Below are 26,338 nucleotides of genomic sequence, written 5' to 3'. Positions count from 1 at the left end.
AAATGGAATCGGAAACTTTAGTCGCATGGGGCTCTCTCCAAGCTCAGGTGATGGCAGGAGCTTGTAACTGTCTAGTTTAACACACATAAAAATCTCCTTGAGATTCTATACAGATTGGCAACAGGGATGAAGTACTGAGGGCAGATTAGATTATTTTACTTTTCTGTCTTATTGGCAGTGAAATGACTGGTGATTGCACACATTGGAAACTCCTGCCTTCAAGTGGAAAGGCTTCAGGAACAGTTAATGCATGCACAGGTAGCCATGGTGTGTAATGCCAAGTGCCTGTGTGCCAATCCATCCCTCACCCCTTTCCGGGTGGCAGCAGGAGTTCGAGGGGAACTCGAAAGTGCTGCCTGAAAAAGTCTTTTAGGTTTATTTATCAGCGCCACAAGTAGGCTTACATTAACACTGCAATGAAGTTACTGTGAGACTCCCCTCGTTGTCACACTCTGGCACCTGTTCGGGCACACTGAGGGAGAATGTAGCACGGGCAATGTACCTAACCAGCACGTCTCTCAGATTGTGGGAGGAAACAGGAGCACCCGGAGGAAACCCACACAGACCCCAGGGAGAATGTGCAAACTCCACAAAGACAGTGACCCAAGGCTGAGAGTGGAACCCGGGTCCCTGGCACTGAGAGGCAGCAGTGCTAACCACCGAGCGGATTCAATTGTAATTTTCCAAAGGGTGTTTATTTGAAGCGGGGGGGGGACATTTGCCGGGCGATGAGGAAATGGCAAGGTGGAATGGGATTACTGGAAAAGCCCTTTCAATGAGCCAGCAGCGGCACAGTGGCTGAATGGCCTCATTCTGCTCTGCACCATTCGATGATTCCATTCTATATTTGGAACGGCAAAACTTGAGACACAAAGGACACACGGGAGAAATGGATGAAAGATTAAGTGGGAGGCAACAGAACGCCATTTATGTACACAAAAAAAAACCCCATGCTTTTTCATTGCCAGAGAATGAGAGGAAAAGCCCGTCTGGGTTTGCTAATTAATAATTTAGTGAATTGGTTTCCAGCTGACTTCATTTCCAACTACTAGCTAAGGGCTACATGGCAAATGAAATATTCAGAGCAATTTGCAACACTTGCATCCCCTCCACAACCCTGAAAGAAAAAGAGAGAGAGAGCATCTTACACCCCCTTCATCGTCCGCAAGAAGTACCGTCTCCCGCTGCAGTGTGGGAAGCGCGGCAGCCGGTTTGCGCACAGCAAGATCCCATAAACAGCACTGCAATAACGACCTGACGATCTGTTATTTGGTGTTGCCGGCATTTGGTGGCGCGGTGGCACAGTGGTTAGTGCCGTTGCCTCACAGCGCCAGGGACCCGGGTTCAATCCCAGCCTCGGCCAACTGTCTGCGTGGAGTTTGCACGTTCTCCCCGTGTCTGCGTGAGTCTTCTCCAGGTGCTCCGATTTCCTCCTACAGTCCAAAGATCGAATCATAAAATCCCTACGGTGCAGAAGGAGGCCATTCGGCCCATCAAGTCTGCATTGACCATATTCCCACCCAGGCCCTGTTCCCATAACCCCATGCATTTACTGTAGCTAGTCCCCTGACACCAAAGGGCAATTTAGCATGGCCAATCCAATTAACCCCGCACATCTTTGGACTGTGGGAGGAAACCGGAGCACCTGGAGGAAACCCACACAGACACGGGGAGAATGTGCAGAGTCTGCACAGACAGTGATCCAAGCTGGGAATCGAACCCGGGCATTGTGTGGCAGCAGCGCCATCCAGTGTGTCACCGTGCCACAGGTTAGGTGGATTGGCCATGCTAAATTGCCCCTTAGTGTCAGAGGGATTAACAGGGTAAATATGTGGGGCTATGGGAATAGGGCCTGGATGGGATTGTGGTCGGTGCAGGCTTGATGGGCCAAATGGCCTCCTTCTACACTGTTGGGATTCTACGATGATACTTCTATGAATGGTAGATGCTGGGCAGAACATGAAGGAGAACTCGCCACCCTCCAGCCTTGTCCCAGACACTCCAGTGATGCATGTGTTAAAGTTTAAGTTACTTATTAGTGTCACAAGTAGGCTGACATTAACACTGCATTGAGGTTACTGTGAAAATCCCCTGGTCACCACACTCCTACGCCTGTTCGGGCACACTGAGGGAGAATTTAACAGGGCCAATACATTTAACCAGCACGCTTTTCTGGACTGTGGGAGAAAAACGGAGCACCCGGAGGAAACCCACACAGACACGGGGAGAATGTGCAGACTCCACACAGACAGTGACCCGAGGCCGGAATTGAACCTGGGTCCCTGCCACTGTGAGGCAGCAGTGCTAACCACTGTGTCATCGTGCCACCCACATTAGGGTAAGGTGTAGGGTGTGTTGTAGAATTGAAATTTCTCCCTTTCCAGTGAAATTGCCGCATTGTCTGTCTGTGAGAGTACACTTTAACAGATTCCAAGACACTGTGTTAGTCCTGGCCAATGTTAATTTGTTCCTGTGTTGCTTCTGGGAGGTTGCTGTGGGCAAATTTCCTGCACAACTTCCCACAGTAAATACACCTCACCAAAACACGCTGGGGGTTGTAAGACACTTTGAGATACCTCACGGTTGAGAAAGGCGCTAGGGAAATGCAAGTCTTTGCTTTGGTTTAGCCGATGCAACTGAACTCCAGGAGCTATGTCAGTTTGCCTTCTGATTCTCTGCTCAATCTTACTCACTCTGTCTCTCCTCCTGGCCCCTCAGATGTTCGAAGGGAACATGAACTACGACACTCCTGAGATCCGGAGGTTTGATCCAGTGCCGGCGCGGTTTGTCCGGGTGTATCCAGAGAGATGGTCTCCAGCTGGGATTGGAATGCGCTTTGAACTGCAGGGTTGTGATTTACTGGGTAGGAGCATTGCAAACATTGTCACTGGTGTGTGTGTGAGTGTGTGTGTGTCTCTGTGTGTGTGTGTGGTGTGTGTGTGTGTACGTTCTGTGTATTTTCTGTCTGTAACAGGGTGATTTGATGGTTATTGTGTATGAGTGTGTGTCTGTGCATGTATATATTCTGTGTATATTCTGTCTGTAGCAGGGTGATTTGATGGTTATTGTGTATGAGTGTGTGTCTGTGCGTGTGTACGTTCTGTGTATTTTCTGTCTGTAACAGGGTGATTTGATGGTTATTGTGTATGAGTGTGTGTGCATGTGTATATTCTGTGTATCTTCTGTCTGTAACAGGGTGATTTGATGGTTATTGTGTATGAGTGTGTGGGTGTGTTTGCGTGTGTACGTTCTGTGTATATTCTGTCTGTAACAGGGTGATTTGATGGTTATTGTGTATGAGTGTGTGGGTGTGTGTGCGTGTGTACGTTCTGTGTATATTCTGTCTGTAACAGGCTGATTTGATGGTTATTGTGTATGAGTGTGTGTCTGTGCATGTATATATTCTGTGTATATTCTGTCTGTAACAGGGTGATTTGATGGTTATTGTGTATGAGTGTGTGTCTGTGCGTGTGTACGTTCTGTGTATTTTCTGTCTGTAACAGGGTGATTTGATGGTTATTGTGTATGAGTGTGTGTGCATGTGTATATTCTGTGTATATTCTGTCTGTAACAGGGTGATTTGATGGTTATTGTGTATGAGTGTGTGGGTGTGTTTGCGTGTGTACGTTCTGTGTATATTCTGTCTGTAACAGGGTGATTGATGGTTATTGTGTATGAGTGTGTGTGCGTGTGTACGTTCTGTGTATATTCTGTCTGTAACAGGGTGATTGATGGTTATGATTCTCTGACAGAGCAGCATTGTCAACATCAGTGACCTCATGTTTCACTCAAATTCCATTTCGCAACTTTCACAGATATCATCTCTGTAAGCTCCTGATCAATATCAGTCATGATTCTCACTCAAACCATGTCCACTGACTCATGCACATTCCTGGTTATACTCCGGCTCACCCACACAGATCAGGTTCTCAGCCACAATCACACTCACTCAAAAACCAACACTATCCTCCTCATTCATTACAGTGCTCACACCCACTCACTCACTCACACTCACACACCCACTCACTCACATTCACTCACACTGGAACTCACCCTCACTCACACTTAACTCGCACTGGAACTCACACTCACACACACACCCACTCACACTCACACACCCAATCACTCAAACTCACTCACATTGGAATTCACCCTCACTCACTCAAACTTACTCATACTGGAACTCACATTGGAACTCACACTCACTCGCGCCGGGAATCACACACCCACTTACACACCGACTCACACACCCACCCACTCATCCACTCCCTTACCCCATCATTCACACTCACTCACACTCACTCACAGGGTCTCACATTTACATACATTCTCTCTCACACACACACACATATGTATATACAAACATGGACACACATACATAAGAACATAAGAACTAGGAGCAGAAGTGGGCCATTTGGCCCCTTGAGCCTGCTCCACCATTCAATAAGATCATGGCTGATCTTTTCATGAGCTCAGCTCCACTTACCCGCCCAGTCACCATAACCCTTAATTCCTTTACTGATCAAAAATTTATTTATCCTTGCCTTAAAAGCATTCAATGAGGTAGCCTCAACAGTTACACTCGGTGGGGAATTCCACACATTCACAACCCTTTGGGTGAAGAAATTCCTCCTCAACTCAGTCCTAAATCTGCTTTTCCTTATTTTGAGGCTATGCCTTCTCTAGTTCTAGCTCCACCCATCATGGAAACAACTTCCCTGCTTCTATCTTATCTATTCCCTTCATAATCTTATATCTTTCTATAAGATCTCCCCTCATTCTTCTGAATTCCAATACACACATACACACGTATATCCATACCCACACTCAAACACACACCCATACATACACACATCACGCACACACGTACCCACATTTACACATGTGCACACACAGTTTCACATACACATGTACACACATACACACATGTACACAATGGTACACACGTAGAAGGCTGGCAGAGTGGCACAGTGGTTAGCACTGCTGCCTCACAGCACCAGGCACCCGGGTTCGATTCCCAGCTTGGGTCACTGCTTGTGTGGAGTTTGCACGTCCTCCCCGTGTCTGCGTGGGTTTCCTCCGGGTGGTCTGGTTTCCTCCCACATTCTGAACAATGTGCTGGTTAGGTGTATATTGGCCATGCTAAATTTTCCCTTAGTGCACCCAAACAGGCAACTAATGGCTTTTCATGGCAACTTCATTGCGGTGTTAATGTAAGCCTACTTGTGACATTAATAAATAAACTTTAAACACACACACACACTCGCACACACCAGACACACACTCAGGCACGACACAGTAATTTGGTCACATTATTTGCCGAGAAACAGTGCAAAAATACGTTGAAATGTTTCATAGTCTCAAACAAATAGCCCAGATGTGGAGTTTATTTCTTGATGAATGTAGGAAGTTCTCAAGTCTCTTGATAGTTTGAAATATGGTGGGGATGGACTCAGGGAGTAAGAGTGTGTCTTGGCCTCTGTGGTTTGTGTTTCTAGTTCTGCTAACCCTCCCTTATGAATTGGTAATTGTCAATTTTATTTTCTTAAAAGTAAAGGCAGTGAATGCCCTGGGCTGTGCGCCAGATGTCTGGGTGTGGGGAAGTACTTACTGAAATCACATCTCAAATCCACGGCCACTGAGTTGCCGGTGCAGGAAGTCGGCAAAGTGAAAGGCTCTGTTCTTAACCAGCCACCGAGGGGTTCGAATAAATCGGCTCCACAAACAAGGTCTCTCTCCGCCACACCGACCACCCCCCCCCATCATCCCTTCCCTTCCACCACCGCACCCCACAACTCCTCTCGAGCCCAGTTCCACAGCCTGCAACAAGGAAGGGGTGTATTCTGACAGGGGGCGGACTGCTGGAGAGGCCAGTTCCCAGCTCACCGACACAAGGGCGACACCACATGGAATGTGGCACTGCCCTGTGGTCTCATTCAGTGAAGCCATCCGAGTGAGTCTACCATGCAGATCGCTGCACCCAACCGCAACGCAATGGGAGGTTCCTGATAAGATCCCCCCTCAGATCTCCTAACTCATTACCAGCTTTCATCTCTCCCCTCCGTTTGCTTTGATTTTTATTTTTAATCCTCGCTCATTTTCTCACAACAGCCTGGCTCCCGTCAACCTCATCAGCCACACCCAACAGCCCCCCGCGCTCCCCCTTCCCCGTCACCCTAGATCCCTACAGTAATCAGTAAAGGACAGGCTTACAGCAATCAGCATGCTCAGGGGTAATATTGATCAGGAGGTGCAACTAAATTAGCCAGCTCTCCTTAATCAAAGCTGTGTCTGACTGTTCAGGTGTAGTTTAATCGAAGCTGTGTCTGATTGTCCAGTTGTAGTTTAGTGGAAGCTGTGTCTGATTGTCCAGTTGTAGTTTACTGGAAGCTGTGTCTGATTGTCCAGTTGTAGTTTACTGGAAGCTGTGTCTGATTGTCCAGTTGTAGTTTACTGGAAGCTGCGTCTGATTGTCCAGTTGTAGTTTACTGGACGCTGTGTCTGATTGTCCAGTTGTAGTTTAGTGGAAGCTGTGTCTGATTGTCCAGTTGTAGTTTAGTGGAAGCTGTGTCTGATTGTCCAGTTGTAGTTTAGTGGACGCTGTGTCTGATTGTCCAGTTGTAGTTTAGTGGAAGCTGTGTCTGATTGTCCAGTTGTAGTTTAGTGGAAGCTGTGTCTGATTGTCCAGTTGTAGTTTAGTGGACGCTGTGTCTGATTGTCCAGTTGTAGTTTAGTGGAAGCTGTGTCTGATTGTCCAGTTGTAGTTTACTGGAAGCTGTGTCTGATTGTCCAGTTGTAGTTTACTGGACACTGTGTCTGATTGTCCAGTTGTAGTTTACTGGAAGCTGTGTCTGATTGTCCAGTTGTAGTTTACTGGATGCTGTGTCTGATTGTCCAGCTGTAGTTTACTGGACACTGTGTCTGATTGTCCAGTTGTAGTTTACTGGAAGCTGTGTCTGATTGACTAGTTGTAGTTTACTGGACACTGTGTCTGATTGACCAGTTGTAGTTTACTGGACGCTGTGTCTGATTGTCCAGTTGTAGTTTAGTGGAAGCTGTGTCTGATTGTCCAGTTGTAGTTTACTGGACACTGTGTCTGATTGTCCAGTTGTAGTTTACTGGACACTGTGTCTGATTGTCCAGTTGCAGTTGACTGGACGCTGTGTCTGATTGACTAGTTGTAGTTTACTGGACACTGTGTCTGATTGTCCAGTTGTAGTTTACTGGAAGCTGTGTCTGATTGTCCAGTTGTAGTTTACTGGAAGCTGTGTCTGATTGTCCAGTTGTAGTTTACTGGAAGCTGTGTCTGATTGTCCAGTTGTAGTTTAGTGGAAGCTGTGTCTGATTGTCCAGTTGTAGTTTAGTGGAAGCTGTGTCTGATTGTCCAGTTGTAGTTTAGTGGACGCTGTGTCTGATTGTCCATTTGTAGTTTACTGGAAGCTGTGTCTGATTGTCCAGTTGTAGTTTACTGGAAGCTGTGTCTGATTGTCCAGTTGTAGTTTAGTGGAAGCTGTGTCTGATTGTCCAGTTGTAGTTTACTGGAAGCTGTGTCTGATTGTCCAATTGTAGTTTACTGGAAGCTGTGTCTGATTGTCCAGTTGTAGTTTACTGGAAGCTGTGTCTGATTGTCCTGTTGTAGTTTAGTGGAAGCTGTGTCTGATTGTCCTGTTGTAGTTTAGTGGAAGCTGTGTCTGATTGTCCAGTTGTAGTTTAGTGGACGCTGTGTCTGATTGTCCATTTGTAGTTTACTGGAAGCTGTGTCTGATTGTCCAGTTGTAGTTTACTGGAAGCTGTGTCTGATTGTCCAGTTGTAGTTTAGTGGAAGCTGTGTCTGATTGTCCAGTTGTAGTTTACTGGAAGCTGTGTCTGATTGTCCAGTTGTAGTTTACTGGAAGCTGTGTCTGATTGTCCTGTTGTAGTTTAGTGGAAGCTGTGTCTGATTGTCCTGTTGTAGTTTAGTGGAAGCTGTGTCTGATTGTCCAGTTGTAGTTTACTGGAAGCTGTGTCTGATTGACCAGTTGTAGTTTACTGGACACTGTGTCTGATTGACCAGTTGTAGTTTACTGGACGCTGTGTCTGATTGTCCAGTTGTAGTTTAGTGGAAGCTGTGTCTGATTGTCCAATTGTAGTTTACTGGACGCTGTGTCTGATTGTCCAGTTGTAGTTTACTGGACACTGTGTCTGATTGTCCAATTGTAGTTTACTGGAAGCTGTGTCTGATTGTCCAGTTGTAGTTTACTGGACACTGTGTCTGATTGTCCAGTTGCAGTTGACTGGACGCTGTGTCTGATTGACTAGTTGTAGTTTACTGGACACTGTGTCTGATTGTCCAGTTGTAGTTTACTGGACGCTGTGTCTGATTGTCCAGTTGTAGTTTAGCGGACGCTGTGTCTGATTGTCCAGTTGTAGTTTACTGGACGCTGTGTCTGATTGTCCAGTTGTAGTTTACTGGACGCTGTGTCTGATTGTTCAGTTGTAGTTTACTGGAAGCTGTGTCTGATTGTCCAGTTGTAGTTTACTGGATGCTGTGACTGTGCCGATGTGTTCAGTTATGACAAAGTTTTTTGTACAAGATTCCGAATGACTTTCTCTGGAAGGGTATTTGGATTATAGATGTAAATTGCACCAGTAATTTGCACTGCTTCAAACTGCAACCTGAAATTAGGGAGGACCAGGATTCTCTTACTATTTAATATATGTTTTAATTAATCTGTCAGTCAGAACAACGACTGTTTTCTACTGATGCTATCAATCAGCGTGTTTCAGTGGCAGTGAGATGAAGAGCTGTGCTGTGGTCAGATCTGCTGTCAGAAGATTCAGACTGTTGGATAAAGAATCATTCTACGTTTCCATCACAGAAATACAGGATTCTTTCGCAATGTCTGAACTTTCTGAGGGGCTTCACAGCCAATGGAATATAAAAACATAGAAACATAGAATCAGGACTAGGCCATTTGGCCCTTCAAGCCTGCTCCACCATCGATTTTGATCATGGCAGATCATCAAATTCAACATCCTCATTCCCTCCTTCCTCCCGTATCCCTTGATCCCTTTGGGCCCAAGAGTGATAGATAATTCCTTCTTGAAATCATACGACGGGTTAGCCTCAGCTACTCTCTGTGGGAGTCAATTCCACACATTCACCACTCTCTGGGTGAAGAAAGTTCTCCTCACCTCAGTTCTAAAAGGTTTACCCCTTATCCTCAAACTACAACCCCAGGTTCTGGACTCCCCACCACCACAACAATGTCCATCTGGGGACATTGTTTCTGAATCTGCCCTGTCTAATTTGTTTAGGATTTTATAAGTTTCTATGAGATCCCCTCTCACTTTTCTAAATTCCAGTGAATATAATCCGAACTGACTTAGTCTCTCCTCATATGACAGACCAGCCATCCCAGGAATCAGCCTGGTAAACCTCCGCCATACTCCCTGTATAGGAAGAACATCCTTCCTCAGATACGGCAGGGAATATTCCTCAGGGTGGCAGGGATTCCTCAGGGTGGCACAGTGGTTAGCCCTGCTGCCTTACAGGTCGATTCCCGGTTTGTGTCACTGTCAGTGTGGAGTCTGCACGTTCTCCCCGTGTCTGCGTGGGTTTCATCCGGGTGCTCCAGTTTCCTCCCACAGTGCAAAGATGAGCGGGTTAGGTGGATTGGCCGTGCTAAATTGCCCCTTATTGTCAGGGGGACAGGCTAGGGTAAATTCTTGGGGTGATGGGGATCAGGCTTGGGTGAGATTGTGGTCGGTACAGACTCAATGGGCCGAATGGCCTCCTTCTGCACTGTAGGGATTCTATGTACCTATGTATAAGCACACCAAAACTGCACACAATACTCCAGGCATGGCCTCACCAAAGCCCCTTACAATTGCAGCGAAACATCCCTATCCCAATACTCGAAGGCCAACATACCATCTGCCTCTGTCACTGCCTACTGTAGCTGCAGGCTTACTTTCAGTGACTGATGCACAAGGGCATCAAGTCACACTGAGTATCCATCTCTCTCAATTTATACCCATTCAAGGAACAATCTTTCTTCCTATTATTGCTACCAAAGTGGAATTCAATTTAGATTATGGCCGGGTCTCCAAACAGCACACTCTGCGACTTAGTAACCAACATGTGCAGAGCAGGTCCCAGAAACAGCAAGGAGGTAAGGGCCAGATAGCGGGATGAATGTTGGCCGAGCCACTGTGTTAGAGCTCGCCCCCTGTTCCGGTTTTAATGATGACAGAGTTTGTTTGCCTGAGATCGCTGCTCTCTCTCTCTCTCTCTCAGTGCCACACCGAGGCACCAGCCTGGATTAGATACTCCTTCACTTAGCCTGATCTTTCTACTTCCCGCCCCGTTACTTTATTAAGAGGTGTGACGTGTGTTACGGGGCCCAGATCAATTGGATCAGAGATTCCGGGAAACCGGCAGCAGATTGCTTTGAGCAGTGATTTAGTGCAAAGCTTCTGAGGAATCTTGAAAAGCGATCGTGACCAGGAAAAGATTTGTTGCAGAAAATGTCTGAAACTGAGCCAAGTGGGACCAGGAAAGACAGGAAGGGATTCATTCATTTTCATAACTGTGCTCCAACATGGAGCAGAAAACATTGCCCAGAATATTAACTGGTCCCCTCGATCATGTTGGAAGCTGAGACACAGGCCAGACAGACATTTGCTGTTTTATAGGGCAGCTCGAAATTGGTCACCATGTGAGTGTATGTGTGTGTGTGTGTCTGTGTGTCTGTGTGTGCATGTGCGTGAGTGTGTATGTGAGTGTGAGAGGATGAGTGTGTGTTGTGTGTGTGTGAGTATGTGTGTGTGTGAGAGTGTGTGTGTCTGTGTGAGAGTGCGTGTGTCTGTGTGTGTTTGTGTGTGACAGTGTGCGTGTGTGTATGTTTGTGTGTGTGTGAGAGTCTGTGTGTGCATGTGTGAGTGTATATGTGAGTGTGAGAGTATGAGTGTGTGTATGTTTGTGTGTGTGTGTATGTGTGCGTGGGTGTGAGTGTGTGTATGTTGTGTGTGTATGGGTGTGAGTGTGTGTATGTTGTGTGTGTGTGTGTGTGCGTGTGTGTGAGTATGCGTGTGAATGTGCGCTATGAAGGTCTATTTTCAAAACTTGCACGATTTGCTCAGTGATACAGTGAGGACAATGTGTCAGGGAATAGTTTATATGATCCAGGCAAGGTTTATATGAAATGCATTCAGTGAAAGGTTAGTCAGAATGAGAAGTCTCGGACTGAATCTGCAGGCTGTGTTGCATTGAGGGGCATGTTCCTCCAGTGAGGTAACCTCCTCCCCAGTCCTGCCAAAACCTCTGTGTGCCCAGCCTCTTGTGAACCTCCCACCTCCTTCACCCTACCATGGGTAGCGGTGTCTTCAAATACCTAAACGCCAAGTTCTTGGCTTCCCTTCCTAAACTCGTTCTTACATCTCGCTCCTCCTAAACTCATCAAGTCCTGCCTCTTTTGGTCACCCATTCCTAACATCTCCCAGAGTTCGATAACACATCCTGTGAAGCTCCCCACCGAGCGTAATTTCTCCCCATTCACTTTGAGAGGCCCTTGTGGTGTGGTAGGGTCAGCATCTCTGCCTCTGAGCCAGAAGCTCCGGGTTCGAGTCCCATCCCAGGATTTGATGGTCAATGAAGGTGCATTCATAATGCGACCAAACCATCAACCTGCAAATCGTTCCACGCGCGGCCAATGCAACGAGCCAGCACGTCTTTCAGACCGTGAGAAGAAACTGGAGGAAACCCACACAGACACGGGGAGAAGGTGCAATTGTGCAGGTTAGGTGGATTGGCCATGCTAAATTGCTCCTTAGAGTTGGATGGTTAAATACATGGGGTTAAAAGTTATAGGGCCTGGATGGGGTTATTGTCGGTGCTGGCTTGATGGGCCGAACGGTCTCATAGATCCCTGCAGTGCAGGTCATCGAGTCTGCACAATCCCACCCAGGCCCTATCCCCATAACCCCACATATTTACCCAGCTAGTCTCTCTGACACTGAGGGCCAATTTTAGCGTGGCCAATCCACCTAACCCACACATCTGTGGAGTGTGGGAGGAAACCAGAGTCCCCAGAGGAAACCCACGCACTCACTCACACACACACACACACAAACACACACACACTCACACACACACTCACACTCACACACACACTCACACACACACACACACTCACACACTCACACACTCACACTCACACACACACTCACACTCACACACACACTCACACACACTCACACACTCACACTCACACTCACACACACACACACTCACTCACACACACTCACACTCACACACACACACACACTCACACTCACACACACACACACACAAACACACACACACTCACACACACTCACACTCACACTCACACACACACTCACACTCACACTCACACACACACACTCACACTCACACACACACTCACACTCACACACACACTCACACACTCACACACACACTCACACACACACACACTCACACACACACACACACACACACACTCACACTCACACACACACACACACACACACACTCACACACACACTCACACTCACACACACTCACACACACACTCACTCACACACACTCACACTCACACTCACACACACACACTCACACACACACACACTCACACACTCACACACACACACACTCACACTCACACTCACTCACACACACTCACACTCACACACACACTCACACTCACACACACACACAAACACACACACACTCACACACTCACACTCACACACACACACACACACACACACACTCACACACACACACACTCACACACACACACTCACTCACTCTCACACACTCACTCACTCACTCACTCACACACACACTCACACACACTCACTCACTCACTCACACACACTCACTCACACACACACACACACTCACAGTGACCTGAGGCTGGAATTGAACCCGGATCCCTGGCACTGTGAGGCCGCAGCACTGTGCCACCGTGCCACCCTGCACTGTCTCCTTCTGCACCGTAGGGATTCTATAATTCTATGAATATTACATTGCCAACTGGTTGCTTGATTTCACTCGAGCTGCTTTCTTTTTTCAGCCACCACCACGTCTGCTGTGACTGTTGTGTCCACACAGTGGGTTGGAGAGAATGCCACTGAGACCCCGTGTGTTAATGAGGATGATCCCGCCTGCATGGCCAGCCCACATATCCTTGGTAAGTTCAGAGGCCTGTGAGCATTGCGGCAATAAACTGATTGCAGATTTCCATTTATTACAGAGCTATTGATTTACATCTATCTACAGAGCGTGCCAGAAACAGAAAGTGAAGAAAAATTAGGAATGTAACTCTGTCATCATCCAAATAATTATTCTTCTTGGTGCCATAGTCAGCTGATATAGATTTTTGTTAAACACCAACATGGGGAAACAGGGGACTACTAATCCAGGGGAACGCTGGCCAGTAACCCAGGGGAACGCTGGCCAGTAATCCAGGGGAACGCTGGCCAGTAACCCAGGGGAACGCTGGCCAGTAACCCAGGGGAACGCTGGCCAGTAATCCAGGGGAACGCTGGCCAGTAACCCAGGGGAACGCTGGCCAGTAACCCAGGGGAACGCTGGCCAGTAACCCAGGGGAACGCTGGCCAGTAACCCAGGGGAACGCTGGCCAGTAACCCAGGGGAACGCTGGCCAGTAATCCAGGGGAACGCTGGCCAGTAACCCAGGGGAACGCTGGCCAGTAACCCAGGGGAACGCTGGCCAGTAACCCAGGGGAACGCTGGCCAGTAACCCAGGGGAACACTGGCCAGTAACCCAGGGGAACGCTGGCCAGTAACCCAGGGGAACGCTGGCCAGTAACCCAGGGGAACGCTGGCCAGTAACCCAGGAGAGAATTGGCCAATAACCCAGGGGAACACTGGCCAACAATCCAGGGGAACGCTGGCCAACAATCCAGGGGAACGCTGGCCAACAATCCAGGGGAACGCTGGCCCAGTAGCCCAGCAAAGACAGTTAGTCACTGGGTCAGTATCCGACCTATCTAGAATAATATTGGATGAACAATATGACCAATCTATAAAATAATAGGTTAGAAATCTAGAGAAACCCTCTTGAATAATTAAACCAATGGGAGAGAAGTCCTGAGTGCACTGACTCCAAATGGATGTGGGTAGAATCACAGAGCCAAACATGGACATTTCTATTTCCATCCTGAATGAGTTGAGTGCTCTCACGCCAAGTCTACTGGCAACGAGACCTCAACTGATGGCCTTTGGCCAACTAACCAGAACAGCCGATTTCAATCAAATCAATAAAAACTAGGCTTGTGAATTCTGACCAATAAACGGCTAAATCTCAATAACCGGTTGCCAGGTCCAAATAAACACAGCTCTGGAGTTCCTCAATGTGAGACACAAAGTGCACTCGTAAATAGTGAGACCTATAAAGCTTTTCAAGCGAAATAAGTAACTGAGCGCGTCAGCTGCCAAGTGTTATATATTTAGCTCCCATTCTCCTGAGGCATTCTGGAGTCCACAATTAACAACAAACTCACCCAGAGCGTGTGAGTGAGGCCATGAGTGACTCCATTATCCTCTCCTTAATTAGGCCAACTTCACAGAGAGTAAAGTCATTGCCCGCATATCCAATACCGATCCCCCTCACCCACCCCCCCCCCCCACCCAACCCAATTTCATCTCTAATATGGGATTGGTTGGGGGGGGTCTGATTGTTGCAGGGAATCACTTTTCCAGCATTGCTTGGGGGGAGTAAGTGTGCATCTCACCATCTTGCTGAGCAAACCTTCTGTCACAGAAACACCCTTCCATCCTTCACAGCTCCCCACCGCCCCCCCCGTGTGAGAGGAGGGAGGGGGGGCATTGAATTTTTGGAACTCGCTGCCCCACAGCCTGGTGGAGTCTGAAATCGTTGAATGGTTTTAAGAAGGAGATAGATATATTTCTAATAATAAAAGAGGTTAAAAGGGATATGGGGAACAAAGTGAGTAAGTGAAGGCCTTCCCCAGGCCTGGGGCTTTTCTAGGTTTCGAACCTATCACTTTTCTAGATTGGTCATATTATTCATGCAATATTATCCTCGATGTGCCAAATACTGACCCAGTAATAGCTGCCTTTGCTGGATTATTGAGCCTGTGCTCCTCTGGATTATTGGCCAGTGGTGGAGATGGAGGGCTTTATTAACCTTTCCAACTTGAGGCATTTGATTGTCCTCCATTCTAGCTCCCAGCCCTCATCTTGCCTCTGACCCAACCACCCCCCCTCCCCGGGCCCAGGATTAATCTATCTCAGCATCCCTGTACCTCTATATTTGCCTTTCCTGTCCCTGTTGCCATGGTGACAATAGCAGGCATTGGGCCTTGTCATGCTCTGTCTCACAATCCGTGAGAGTACCCCTCACATTCTATTTCACACCTTTCTTGTCCTTTCCCCTCACCTTGCACCCTTTTACTGATTATTTTTCCCCCTCTCTCTCTCTTTTAACCCTCCCCCCTTATACAAATGACTAGGTTGGTATTTTATTGACAGATGTTCCCTGTTTATTTCAGTCAGACTTATACGCGAGGATATGTTCACAACTGTTTGATCATTTAACGCACGTCAAAGTCAAACGTTAAAGATTAAAGTATTTTGCCAAAATAAAAAGGTCCACAGTTGCTACTGAGAAAAGCTTGGGTTGACTGAACGGATGCTTGGGAAAAATAAATTCTACCTGACCTCTTCTCGAGGGGTACCTCCAGTCACTGAGGGGTGATGTTTCCTTGTCAAAGTGTCTCTTTACAAATCCTGGTGCTTGACTGGGGCCAGTTTGGGTCTCCTTATTTGGGGAAGGATGTGGTGGCATTGGGGGCAGTTCAGCCGAGGCTCACCAGATTGATCCCAGCGATGAAAGGGTTGACGTATGAGGAGAGATTAGACAGCTTGGGCTTGTACTCGCTGGAGTTCAGAAGGATGAGAGGGGATCTGATCGAGGTCCATTAAAAATTGAAAGGGGATTGATAAAGTAAATGTAGTTTCCCCCCCTTGTGGGGCAATCTAGAACAAGAACTCACAGGTATAGGTTGAGGGGTGATAGATTTAACACTGTGATGAGGAGGAACTCTTCAGGTATAGACAATAAAATAAAACAAAACTTACTCCAACTTATAAATCAAAGAGAACGGTTTAATAAAAATCTTCATTACTCCAACACCCGAGGCCTCACCTTAGGCCATTCCAAGCGCTCAACAATTCCCAACAGGTTCTTATTTACACTGAGTCAGCTGGTCAGCTGATCATCGCATCTTTTGTTTTCATTGGTTACATAGTTTACTGGGTCAGCTGACCCTTACAGCTTGTTACTATTGGTCACACTACAACAGATCCACTGTTATCATTGGTTACATTTAAAACAACTAATTCTTGTAGTGGGTGATGAATTTGTGGAACTTGCTGCCCCATAGCACAGTGGAGTCAAGAAGGAGGTAGATATATTTCTGGTTTTAAAAAGGAATAAGGGCATATTGGGCACAGGTAGGGAGACCAGGGAGAGATCAGCCATGATCTGATTGAATGGTGGAGCAGGCTCAAAGGGTTGAATTTACCTACTTCTGCTCTGTGAGTGGCATGGTGGCATAGTGGTTAGCACTGCTGTCTCACAGCGCCAGGGACCCAGGTTCGATTCCCGGCTTGGGTCACTGTCTGGGTGCACATTCTCCCCATGTCTGCGTGGGTTTCCTCTGACTGCGCTGGTTTCGTTCCACAGTCCGAAAGACATGCTGGCTTGCTGTTCCTGAACAGGCGCCGGAGTGTGGTGACTAGGGGAATTTGACAGTAACTTCGTTGCGGTGTTAACGTAAGCCTCACTTGTGACGAATAAATAAACAAACCTTTCAATTCTGATGTAACGGGAAGTCTCGCCACTTGGAAGATTCCAATCATAAGACACTTGCCAAATAGTCAAAACAGGAAGTTAACTCTTTCCGTTTTCCTGAGGAATTAATGGTAAAACCACAGGAAGCTAATTGATGGAGGAGAGGATGGTTATTGTCGATGTGATGCCTGGTGTTTCGAGATCTTGTTTGCAAGTTGGCTAACTGTCAGGGTGCTACTTTGTTATCACCTTGGCCTTTACAGTCCCACCCTGAGAGAGCCAGGCTGCTCACGGGATGAAGCCAGTTTGAATCTGGTGCTCTATCTCCAGAGAAACCACCAAGATAGCAGCTGGGAGAATGATTGATTTTTTTCCCCCCCGGTATTGGGACTAAGTTGCATTGTTAGATTGCAACGTAGGGAGCTCTTACTCCGCATTTGGCTGCTGCGAGTGCTTTCAAACAGACACGTCGAGTCCGAGCTTTTGCGACCGAGACAGGTGGCTCGCGTCAGGAGAACCACCTCAGTTTAAATGGCCCCAGTTCGAACCAATTTTCACTCCAGTGAGCTGAGGGTGAGACCAAGCCATTGCCCGCTGTACATGGCAGCAAATCCTAGGCAGATGGGGGGGTGGACACATGCTGAGGTGGATTGCCCTGAATGCCCGATTCGGTTTTCTGGGGCTTTGTCCAAGCTATTTTAGAAGCCCTGAGGCCTCTAACCCTCACCAACCACCCTCCTCTCCCCAGCCCCAAACCAGCCCCCATGACCCCCCAACATTCCCAATGCCCCAGCATACTCCCATGCCACCTCCATAGCCAGTATCCACAAAGGGCGGACCACAGGAGTCAAGGGGAGATAAAAAAGATTCTAACAACAACACAGCTCTCAGTCCTACACACTTGATAAAACTCACACTCGTCAAACCCATTCAACGCTTTAAAATCTCCTGAAGTGGTCAATCCTTTATATAAAAAAAACACATCTATTCAGGCCCTACATCGAAGAGAGCTAATTCTTCAGTAGACTCTTTAATCAGCCAAACTGTGAGCTCACTGCTAAGACAATTGTAGCTTTTTGAAACTCAGCCACGCATTCATAATGGGAACATAATGGCCCTTGAGGAGGTGTTAACCAAGAGTTCCCTTGAAACTGCGTGGCCTGATGGTAATTTTTTTTCTAACCTACTCCAGCTGGTCAAGTCAAACTAGTCTAACAGGTTTTTTTAACCCTCATTGACAGTTTCAGTCAATGTTTTTTATGCTTAAGAGCGGGGCACGTAATAAAAATTCACATCCTGACAGTTATACCTAGAATCATAGAGGTTTACAGCATGGAAACAGGCCCTTCAGCCCAATTTGTCCATGCCACCCTTTTTTAAACCCCTAAGATAGTCCCAATTGCCCGCATTTAGCCCATATCCTTCTATACCCATCCTACCCATGTAACTGTCTAGATGTTTTTTAAAAGACAAAATTGTACCCGCCTCTACTACTACCTCTGGCAGCTTGTTGCAGACGCTCACCACCTTCTGTGTGAAAAAAATTGCCCCTCTGGACACTTTTATATCTCTGCGCTCTCACCTCTCATGATGGTGAGGCATCGAGGCAGCATGTTGGCACAGTGGTTAGCACTGTTGCCTCACAGCACCAGAGACTCAGATTCAATTCTGGCTGTGGGTGACTGACTATGGAGTATGCATGTTCTCCCCGTGTCTGCATGGGTTTCCTCAGGTGCTCCAGTTGCCTCCCACAGTCCGAAAGACGTGCTGGTTAGGGGGATTGGCCAAGCTAAATTCTCCCTCAGTGTACCCAAACAGGCGTCGATGTGTGGTGACTAACAGGGTTCATTGCAGTGTTAATGTAAGCTTACTTGTGACAGTAATAAAAAATAAACTCTAAAACCAGCAGGAAGTTTTGAGGGAAGGGTTGGAATCTATAAGAGGAGAGGGGAAGAAATGAATGAACAAATGAAGATGTTGCCTGATCGGAGATGTATTTCTGGTCACACAGAAATCCACCCCACCATCGAAGGCTTCAACTGCAGTTTTGGGGACTCACGAAGTAATGAGCTCTGTGGATGGACACATGACCTATCAGCCTCATCCAGGTGGATGGTCCACTCTGGCAGCTCTGAAGATCCTGGACCGAACCAAGACCACAACGCAGGTAAGTCAGCATTAAATTGAGGCGGTGGCAATCGCCATCCAGACCTTCATCTTTCACCTCTATGGAGAACTCTTGGTTGGATTCTGGTTATTGCTTCATGTTCATGGTGGACAACAGTTCAACTGGTGCCCTCTGACCTCACCTTGGCTATGTCTTGCAATGAGTGATGGTTGACAATCATGCTAAAGTTTAGGAGTGCAACCGGGAAGGGGAGGGGTGGGGGGGGGAGGTGGGAGTCACAATACCTGTTTGACTTCCGCTGAAGAAGCAGGATCATTGGAAAGAGAACAGGAGCAGGAAGTCCGTCTGAATATTGCTCCTCCCGAGCCCAGGGGAATATGAGATCAGTTTTAAAGTTCCTACCTCCCATGTCTCCACCACACAGGGCTGAGATATGTTTTGAAAACCCCATTGGACTCACTCCTCACTATCAGCGTAAGCTCCCAGATCTTTGTGATGTCCCAGTTCTGGACTCTAATACTTGTTGTCAGCTGATTGGGTGAAAAACCCCGGAAATCTCTCCCTTTCCGTCTCTCTCCTGCTCCCTCCTCCTTGAAGTCATTCCTTAGAACCTACCTCTTTGGGCGAGCTTGAGGTCACCTGCCCTCCTTCTGTGGCTCCATAGAATCCCTGCAGTGCAGAAGGAGGTCATTCAGCCCATCAAGTCTGCACTGGGTCTCTGACAGAGAGTCCCACCCAGGCCCTCCCCTCTGGTCAGGGTCAAATACAGTTTGATTATTCACTTGTGCTACGCTGTGGGGTGATCTACAAAGTAAAGTACGCCCCTTAACATTCAATGGCATTACCATCACCAAATCACCTATTATCAACATCCTGGGGGTTACCGTTGATCAGAAACTGCACTGGACTAGCCATATAAATACTACAGTGCAGAAGGAGGCCATTCAGCCCATCAAGCCTGCACTGACAACAATCCCACCCAGGCCCTATCTCCACGTATTTACTCTGCTAACCCCCCTGACACTAAGAGATGATATAGTATGGCCACAATGTGAATCTAAGAGCAGGATTGGAGGCTAGGAGTCCTACAGCAAGTAACTCACCTCCTGACTTCCCAAAGCCTATCCACCATCGGCAAAGCACAATTCAGAAGTGTGATGGTGTACTCTGCATTTGCCCAGATGAGTGGAGCTCCAACAACACTCGAGAAGCTGGACACCATCCAGGACAAAGCCGCTCCCCTTTAGAGGCACCACAGGAACTCACCGAGACTCCTTAGACAGCACCTTCCAAACCCACGACTGCTGTCATCTAGAAGGACAAGGGCGGCAGATACATGGAAACACCACCATATGCAAATTCTCCTCCAAGCCCCGCACCATCCTGACTTGGAGATATACCTCCCTGTCCTTCACTGTCACTGGGTCAAAATCCTGGAACTCCCTCCCTATCAGTACGTACACCACATGGAGTGCAGTCATTCAAGAAGGCAGCTCACCACCACCTTCTCAAGGGGCTATTAGGGATAAATGCTTGGCCTAACCAGCGATGCCCACATCCATGAGCGAATATAAAAAAAATATAGGTTTTGCTGAGTCTGGGACCAGAAGCAAACAGAATGTCAGAACGTTACTCCGCCTGTAAGAGTTAGTATGGAGATGGAGTTATCCCAGGAGGTGTCAATGTCTCAGGCAATATCTTAAGAGCGGGTCATCAGGAGAAGGCTGTCAAAGAATCTCTGCAGAGGGGACAGAGAAGGGGGAATCGGACACCCAATTCCTCCTGGGCCTGTTGTTACATATCTGTCCATGGCTCGAGGCGTGTGAGATAATGAAATTGAGCACAGGAGTAACTCCTCTCAATCCCGGGAGAGAAAGAAACTAAATCAGTAACACTTGAGAAGTAGGATGTGCAAACAGTGTTGTTAACCATCGAGGATTACTCTGGCTTCCTCAGGAATTAGAGATGAATTCTCAAGACACTGCTCCCAACAGTTTAGGAGAGAAACCTCAGGGACGATAAAAAATTGCCAAATTTTGAAAGGTTTTTTTTCGTTCAAATGCTTTCCTCGTTGGAGCCAAAGCGAAGGTGGGAGAAGGTTCTTTGACTGACAGTCAGGAAGTATCCAACTGGGCATTACACAGACTATTTGCATTCCGATTGGCTGGGAAGGCCATGGGCTGTCATGTGTTGTGTGAGCAATGGCAGGAGTGAAAGGGCGGGGTCAAACAGAGGCCAGCCAGCCATTTAATGGATCCACCAGAAATGCGCCCAACCAGAGTTGACAACCCAACAATGACAATTCACCTTACTTGGCATATTTTATCCTCGGCTGCATGGCACTGTGGCACAGTGGTTAGCACTCCTGCCTCACAGTGTCAGGAATCTTGGTTCGATTCTGCCCTTGGGTGACTGTGGAGTTTGCATGTTCTCGCCATGTCTGCTTGGGTTTCCTCCAGGTGCTCCAGTTTCCTCCCACACTCCAAAGATGTGTAGATTAGGTGAATTGGCCATGCTAAATTGCCCCTTAGTGTCCCAAGATATGCAGATTTGGTGGATTGGCCATGCTAAATTGCCCCTTAGTGTCCAAAGATGTGCAGGTTAGGGAGATTGGCCATATTAAATTATGTCTTGGGGTGAATTTTCCTGTTCTCCCACTGTAGGAATTGTATCGGGTGAGGAGCAGACCATGGAGAGGTACTTTGACCTTGGTTGGGATTTTCCAGTTTAGGGGCGAATGTGACTAGAAAGCCCCACCCTTGTGTCCAAAGATGTGTAGGCCAGGGGGATTAGTGGGATAAACTCTCAGGGTTACAAAAATAGGGCAGAGGAGAGACTCTGGGTAAGATGCACTTTCATAGAATCGGTGCACACTCGATGGGCTGAATGACCTCTTCCTGCACTGTAGGGATTCGATGGGCTGAATGACCTCTTTCTGCACTGTAGGGATTCGATGGGCTGAATGACCTCTTTCTGCACTGTAAGGACTCTGTGGTTCTTTTATACTTCAGGTGGTGCACAGGGGCAAAGGGGGCAATGATACTGCTTGGACCACACAGCCTCCATCTCAGGAACACTTTATGTTTCTCCTTTTATAGACAAGTGGAATTACCTGCACATTGAAGCTACGAAGATGGCTGAAGGGCAGCGTGCCAGGCTGCTTAGCCCCCTGGTGCCACCCATCAACAGCCACCGGTGCATGGTGTTCTGGTACCAGATGCGTGGTGCCAATGTTGGCACCCTACGGGTGCTGTTGAGGAAGAGGACAAACAATGTGACGCTGTGGTCACTGAGAGGAGATCAGGGGGACAAGTGGAAAGAAGGGAAGATCATCCTCCCGGGATACAACGTTGACTATCAGGTAACATGCTCTCCTCCCTTCCTTACCTTGCAGCTACAGAGATCAGCAACTCCTTTCTGCTGCAGCGGAGAATGCCATCTTTCTCTGACCTTCCATTTTCCTGTTGATCCCCCTGTTCCCAGGTCATCATCGAAGGCATCGTGGAAATAGGTGCTGGTGGGGACCTTGCAATCGATAATGTTGCCATTGCATCACACGTCTCACTTGACCAATGTATACGTAAGTACCACACTCCCGCTGTCCATGTTTCCATTGGGATTTCTATGTTTCCACTGGGATTTCTTTGTGCCTATTGGGATTGCTATGTTTCTTTTGGGATCAAAGGTTATGGGAAGAAAGTAGGATTGAGTTGCACGATCAGCCCTGATTGTGATTAGTGGTGAAGCAGACCCGAAGGGCAGAATGGCCTCTTCCTGCTCCTATCTTCCATTTTTCTGTGTCACCAGGGATTTGTTTCTGCAAAACATTACCCGCCAACAGCTAACGACATGTGAAGTGCGGTTAAAGAGAAGCAGAAAGAAGAGTTTGCGAGGTTCTAAGAGAATGAGGTCTGAGCTAACTCACCGGGAATCCCACTACTCAACGACGCCCGGGTTAGGTTTAACACTCGCTTCTCCACAGTCCCTTTCCGTATCTCATGAGGATGAGGGAGGGATCTCATTGAAAATTACAGGATACTGGAAAACCCAGTTAGAGCAGACATGGAGAAGGTGAGAGACTAGGATCCAAGGGCACAGTCTCAGAGTATAGGGACTGTGATGAGGAGGAATTTCTTCAGCTAGCAGGTGATGAATGTATGGAATTCATGAATGGAGGCCAGGTCATTGAGTATCTTTAAGACGGAGACAGGTAGGTTCTTGATTAGTAAGGGGATCAAACATTACAGGGAAAAGGTGGGAGAATGGAGTTGAGAAACGTATTAGCCTTGATTAAATGGTGGAGCAACTCAGTGGGCCGAATGGCCTAATTCTGCTTCTGTATCATATGGAGACCTAGGCAAGATACTTCTGGTCATTCCCAGGAACTGTGCATCAGGTGATAAAATGTGCAGTTGGCTCACTGAGTCAGTCACCTTTTCCTCTCATCTCTATCTCCAAGCTCTGGAGATAGAGGTGAGTGGTGAACTGGGATGGAGTGGAGTTTGTATATGGTGAACTGGGATGGAGTGGGGTTTGTATATAGTGAACTGGGATGGTGTGGAGTTTGTATATAGTGAACTGGGATGGAGTGGGGTTTGTATATAGTGAACTGGGATGGTGTGGGGTTTGTATATAGTGAACTGGGATGGTGTGGGGTTTGTATATAGTGAACTGGGATGGAGTGGGGTTTGTGTATAGTGAACTGGGATGGTGTGGGGTTTGTATATAGTGAACTGGGATGGAGTGGGGTTTGTATATAGTGAACTGGGATGGTGTGGGGTTTGTATACAGTGAACTGGGATGGAGTGGGGTTTGTATATAGTGAACTGGGATGGTGTGGGGTTTGTATATAGTGAACTAGGATGGAGTGGGGTTTGTATATAGTGAACTGGGATGGAGTGGGGTTTGTATATAGTGAACTGGGATGGAGTGGGGTTTGTATATAGTGAACTGGGATGGTGTGGGGTTTGTGTATAGTGAACTGGGATGGAGTGGGGTTTGTATATAGTGAACTGGGATGGAGTGGGGTTTGTATATAGTGAACTGGGATGGAGTGGAGTTTGTATATAGTGAACTGGGATGGTGTGGGGTTTGTATATAGTGAACTGGGATGGTGTGGGGTTTGTATTCAGTGAACTGGGATGGAGTGGGGTTTGTATATAGTGAACTGGGATGGTGTGGGGTTTGTATATAGTGAACTAGGATGGAGTGGGGTTTGTATATAGTGAACTGGGATGGAGTGGGGTTTGTATATAGTGAACTGGGATGGAGTGGGGTTTGTATATAGTGAACTGGGATGGTGTGGGGTTTGTGTATAGTGAACTGGGATGGAGTGGGGTTTGTATATAGTGAACTGGGATGGAGTGGGGTTTGTATATAGTGAACTGGGATGGAGTGGAGTTTGTATATAGTGAACTGGGATGGTGTGGGGTTTGTATATAGTGAACTGGGATGGTGTGGGGTTTGTATTCAGTGAACTGGGATGGAGTGGGGTTTGTATATAGTGAACTGGGATGGTGTGGGGTTTGTATATAGTGAACTGGGATGGAGTGGGGTTTGTATATAGTGAACTGGGATGGAGTGGGGTTTGTATATAGTGAACTGGGATGGAGTAGGGTTTGTATATAGTGAACTGGGATGGTGTGGGGTTTGTATATAGTGAACTGGGATGGAGTGGGGTTTGTATATAGTGAACTGGGATGGAGTGGGGTTTGTATATAGTGAACTGGGATGGAGTGGGGTTTGTATATAGTGAACTGGGATGGAGTGGGGTTTCTATATAGTGAACTGGGATGGAGTGGGGTTTGTATATAGTGAACTGGGATGGTGTGGGGTTTGTATATAGTGAACTGGGATGGAGTGGGGTTTGTGTATAGTGAACTGGGATGGAGTGGGGTTTGTATATAGTAAACTGGGATGGAGTGGGGTTTGTATATAGTGAACTGGGATGGAGTGGAGTTTGTATATAGTGAACTGGGATGGTGTGGGGTTTGTATATAGTGAACTGGGATGGTGTGGGGTTTGTATACAGTGAACTGGGATGGAGTGGGGTTTGGATATAGTGAACTGGGATGGAGTAGGGTTTGTATATAGTGAACTGGGATGGTGTGGGGTTTGTATACAGTGAACTGGGATGGAGTGGGGTTTGTATATAGTGAACTGGGATGGAGTGGGGTTTGTATATAGTGAACTGGGATGGTGTGGGGTTTGTATATAGTGAACTGGGATACTGTGGGGTTTGTATATAGTGAACTTGGATGGTGTGGGGTTTGTATATAGTGAACTGGGATGGAGTGGGGTTTGTATATAGTGAACTGGGATGGAGTGGGGTTTGTGTATAGTGAACTGGGATGGAGTGGGGTTTGTATATAGTGAACTGGGATGGAGTGGGGTTTGTATATAGTGAACTGGGATGGAGTGGAGTTTGCATATAGTGAACTGGGATGGTGTGGGGTTTGTATATAGTGAACTGGGATGGTGTGGGGTTTGTATACAGTGAACTGGGATGGAGTGGGGTTTGGATATAGTGAACTGGGATGGAGTGGGGTTTGTATATAGTGAACTGGGATGGTGTGGGGTTTGTATATAGTGAACTGGGATGGTGTGGGGTTTGTATATAGTGAACTGGGATGGAGTGGGGTTTGTATATAGTGAACTGGGATGGTGTGGGGTTTCTATATAGTGAACTGGGATGGAGTGGGGTTTGTATATAGTGAACTGGGATGGAGTGGAGTTTGTATATAGTGAACTGGGATGGAGTGGGGTTTGTATATAGTGAACTGGGATGGAGTGGGGTTTGTATATAGTGAACTGGGATCGTGTGGGGTTTGTATATAGTGAACTGTGATGGAGTGGGTGTTGTATATAGTGAACTGGGATGGTGTGGGGTTTGTATATAGTGAACTGGGATAGAGTGGGGTTTGTATATAGTGAACTGGGATGGAGTGGGGTTTGTATATAGTGAACTGGAATGGAGTGGGGTTTGGATATAGTGAACTAGGATGGAATGATATTTGCATGTAGTGAACTGGGATGGAGTGGGGTTTGTATATAGTGAACTGGGATGGAGTAGGGTTTGTATATAGTGAAGTGGGATGGTGTGGGGTTTGTATATAGTGAACTGGGATGGAGTGGGGTTTGTATATAGTGAACTGGGGTGGAGTGGGGTTTGTATACAGTGAACTGGGATGGAGTGGGGTTTGTATATAGTGAACTGGGATAGAGTGGGGTTTGTATATAGTGAACTGGGATGGTGTGGGGTTTGTATATAGTGAACTGGGATGGAGTGGGGTTTGTATATAGTGAACTGGGATGGAGTGGGGTTTGTATATAGTGAACTGGGTTGGTGTGGGGTTTGTATA

The 26,338-nt window shown here is 47.3% G+C and overlaps 1 protein-coding gene across 2 annotated transcripts in view; it reads left to right on the top strand.

Moving 5' to 3' along the window:
* The window catches only part of LOC145349921 (neuropilin-2-like), a 127,588-nt gene that overhangs the window by 76,478 nt on the left and 24,772 nt on the right, over window positions 1-26,338 (top strand). For both annotated transcript variants that reach the window (XM_080198591.1, XM_080198592.1), the window contains exons 10-14: window positions 2,719-2,863; window positions 13,083-13,199; window positions 18,861-19,016; window positions 22,076-22,338; window positions 22,461-22,557. In XM_080198591.1, the coding sequence (XP_080054717.1) occupies window positions 2,719-2,863; window positions 13,083-13,199; window positions 18,861-19,016; window positions 22,076-22,338; window positions 22,461-22,557 (778 nt within the window). The remainder of the gene's footprint in view (window positions 1-2,718; window positions 2,864-13,082; window positions 13,200-18,860; window positions 19,017-22,075; window positions 22,339-22,460; window positions 22,558-26,338) is intronic.

Source organism: Carcharhinus amblyrhynchos, chromosome 11 (assembly GCF_965287045.1).
Source record: "Carcharhinus amblyrhynchos chromosome 11, sCarAmb.v2.hapA, whole genome shotgun sequence".
NCBI lineage: Eukaryota > Metazoa > Chordata > Chondrichthyes > Carcharhiniformes > Carcharhinidae > Carcharhinus > Carcharhinus amblyrhynchos.
This window is presented reverse-complemented; position numbering and strand designations above follow the sequence as displayed.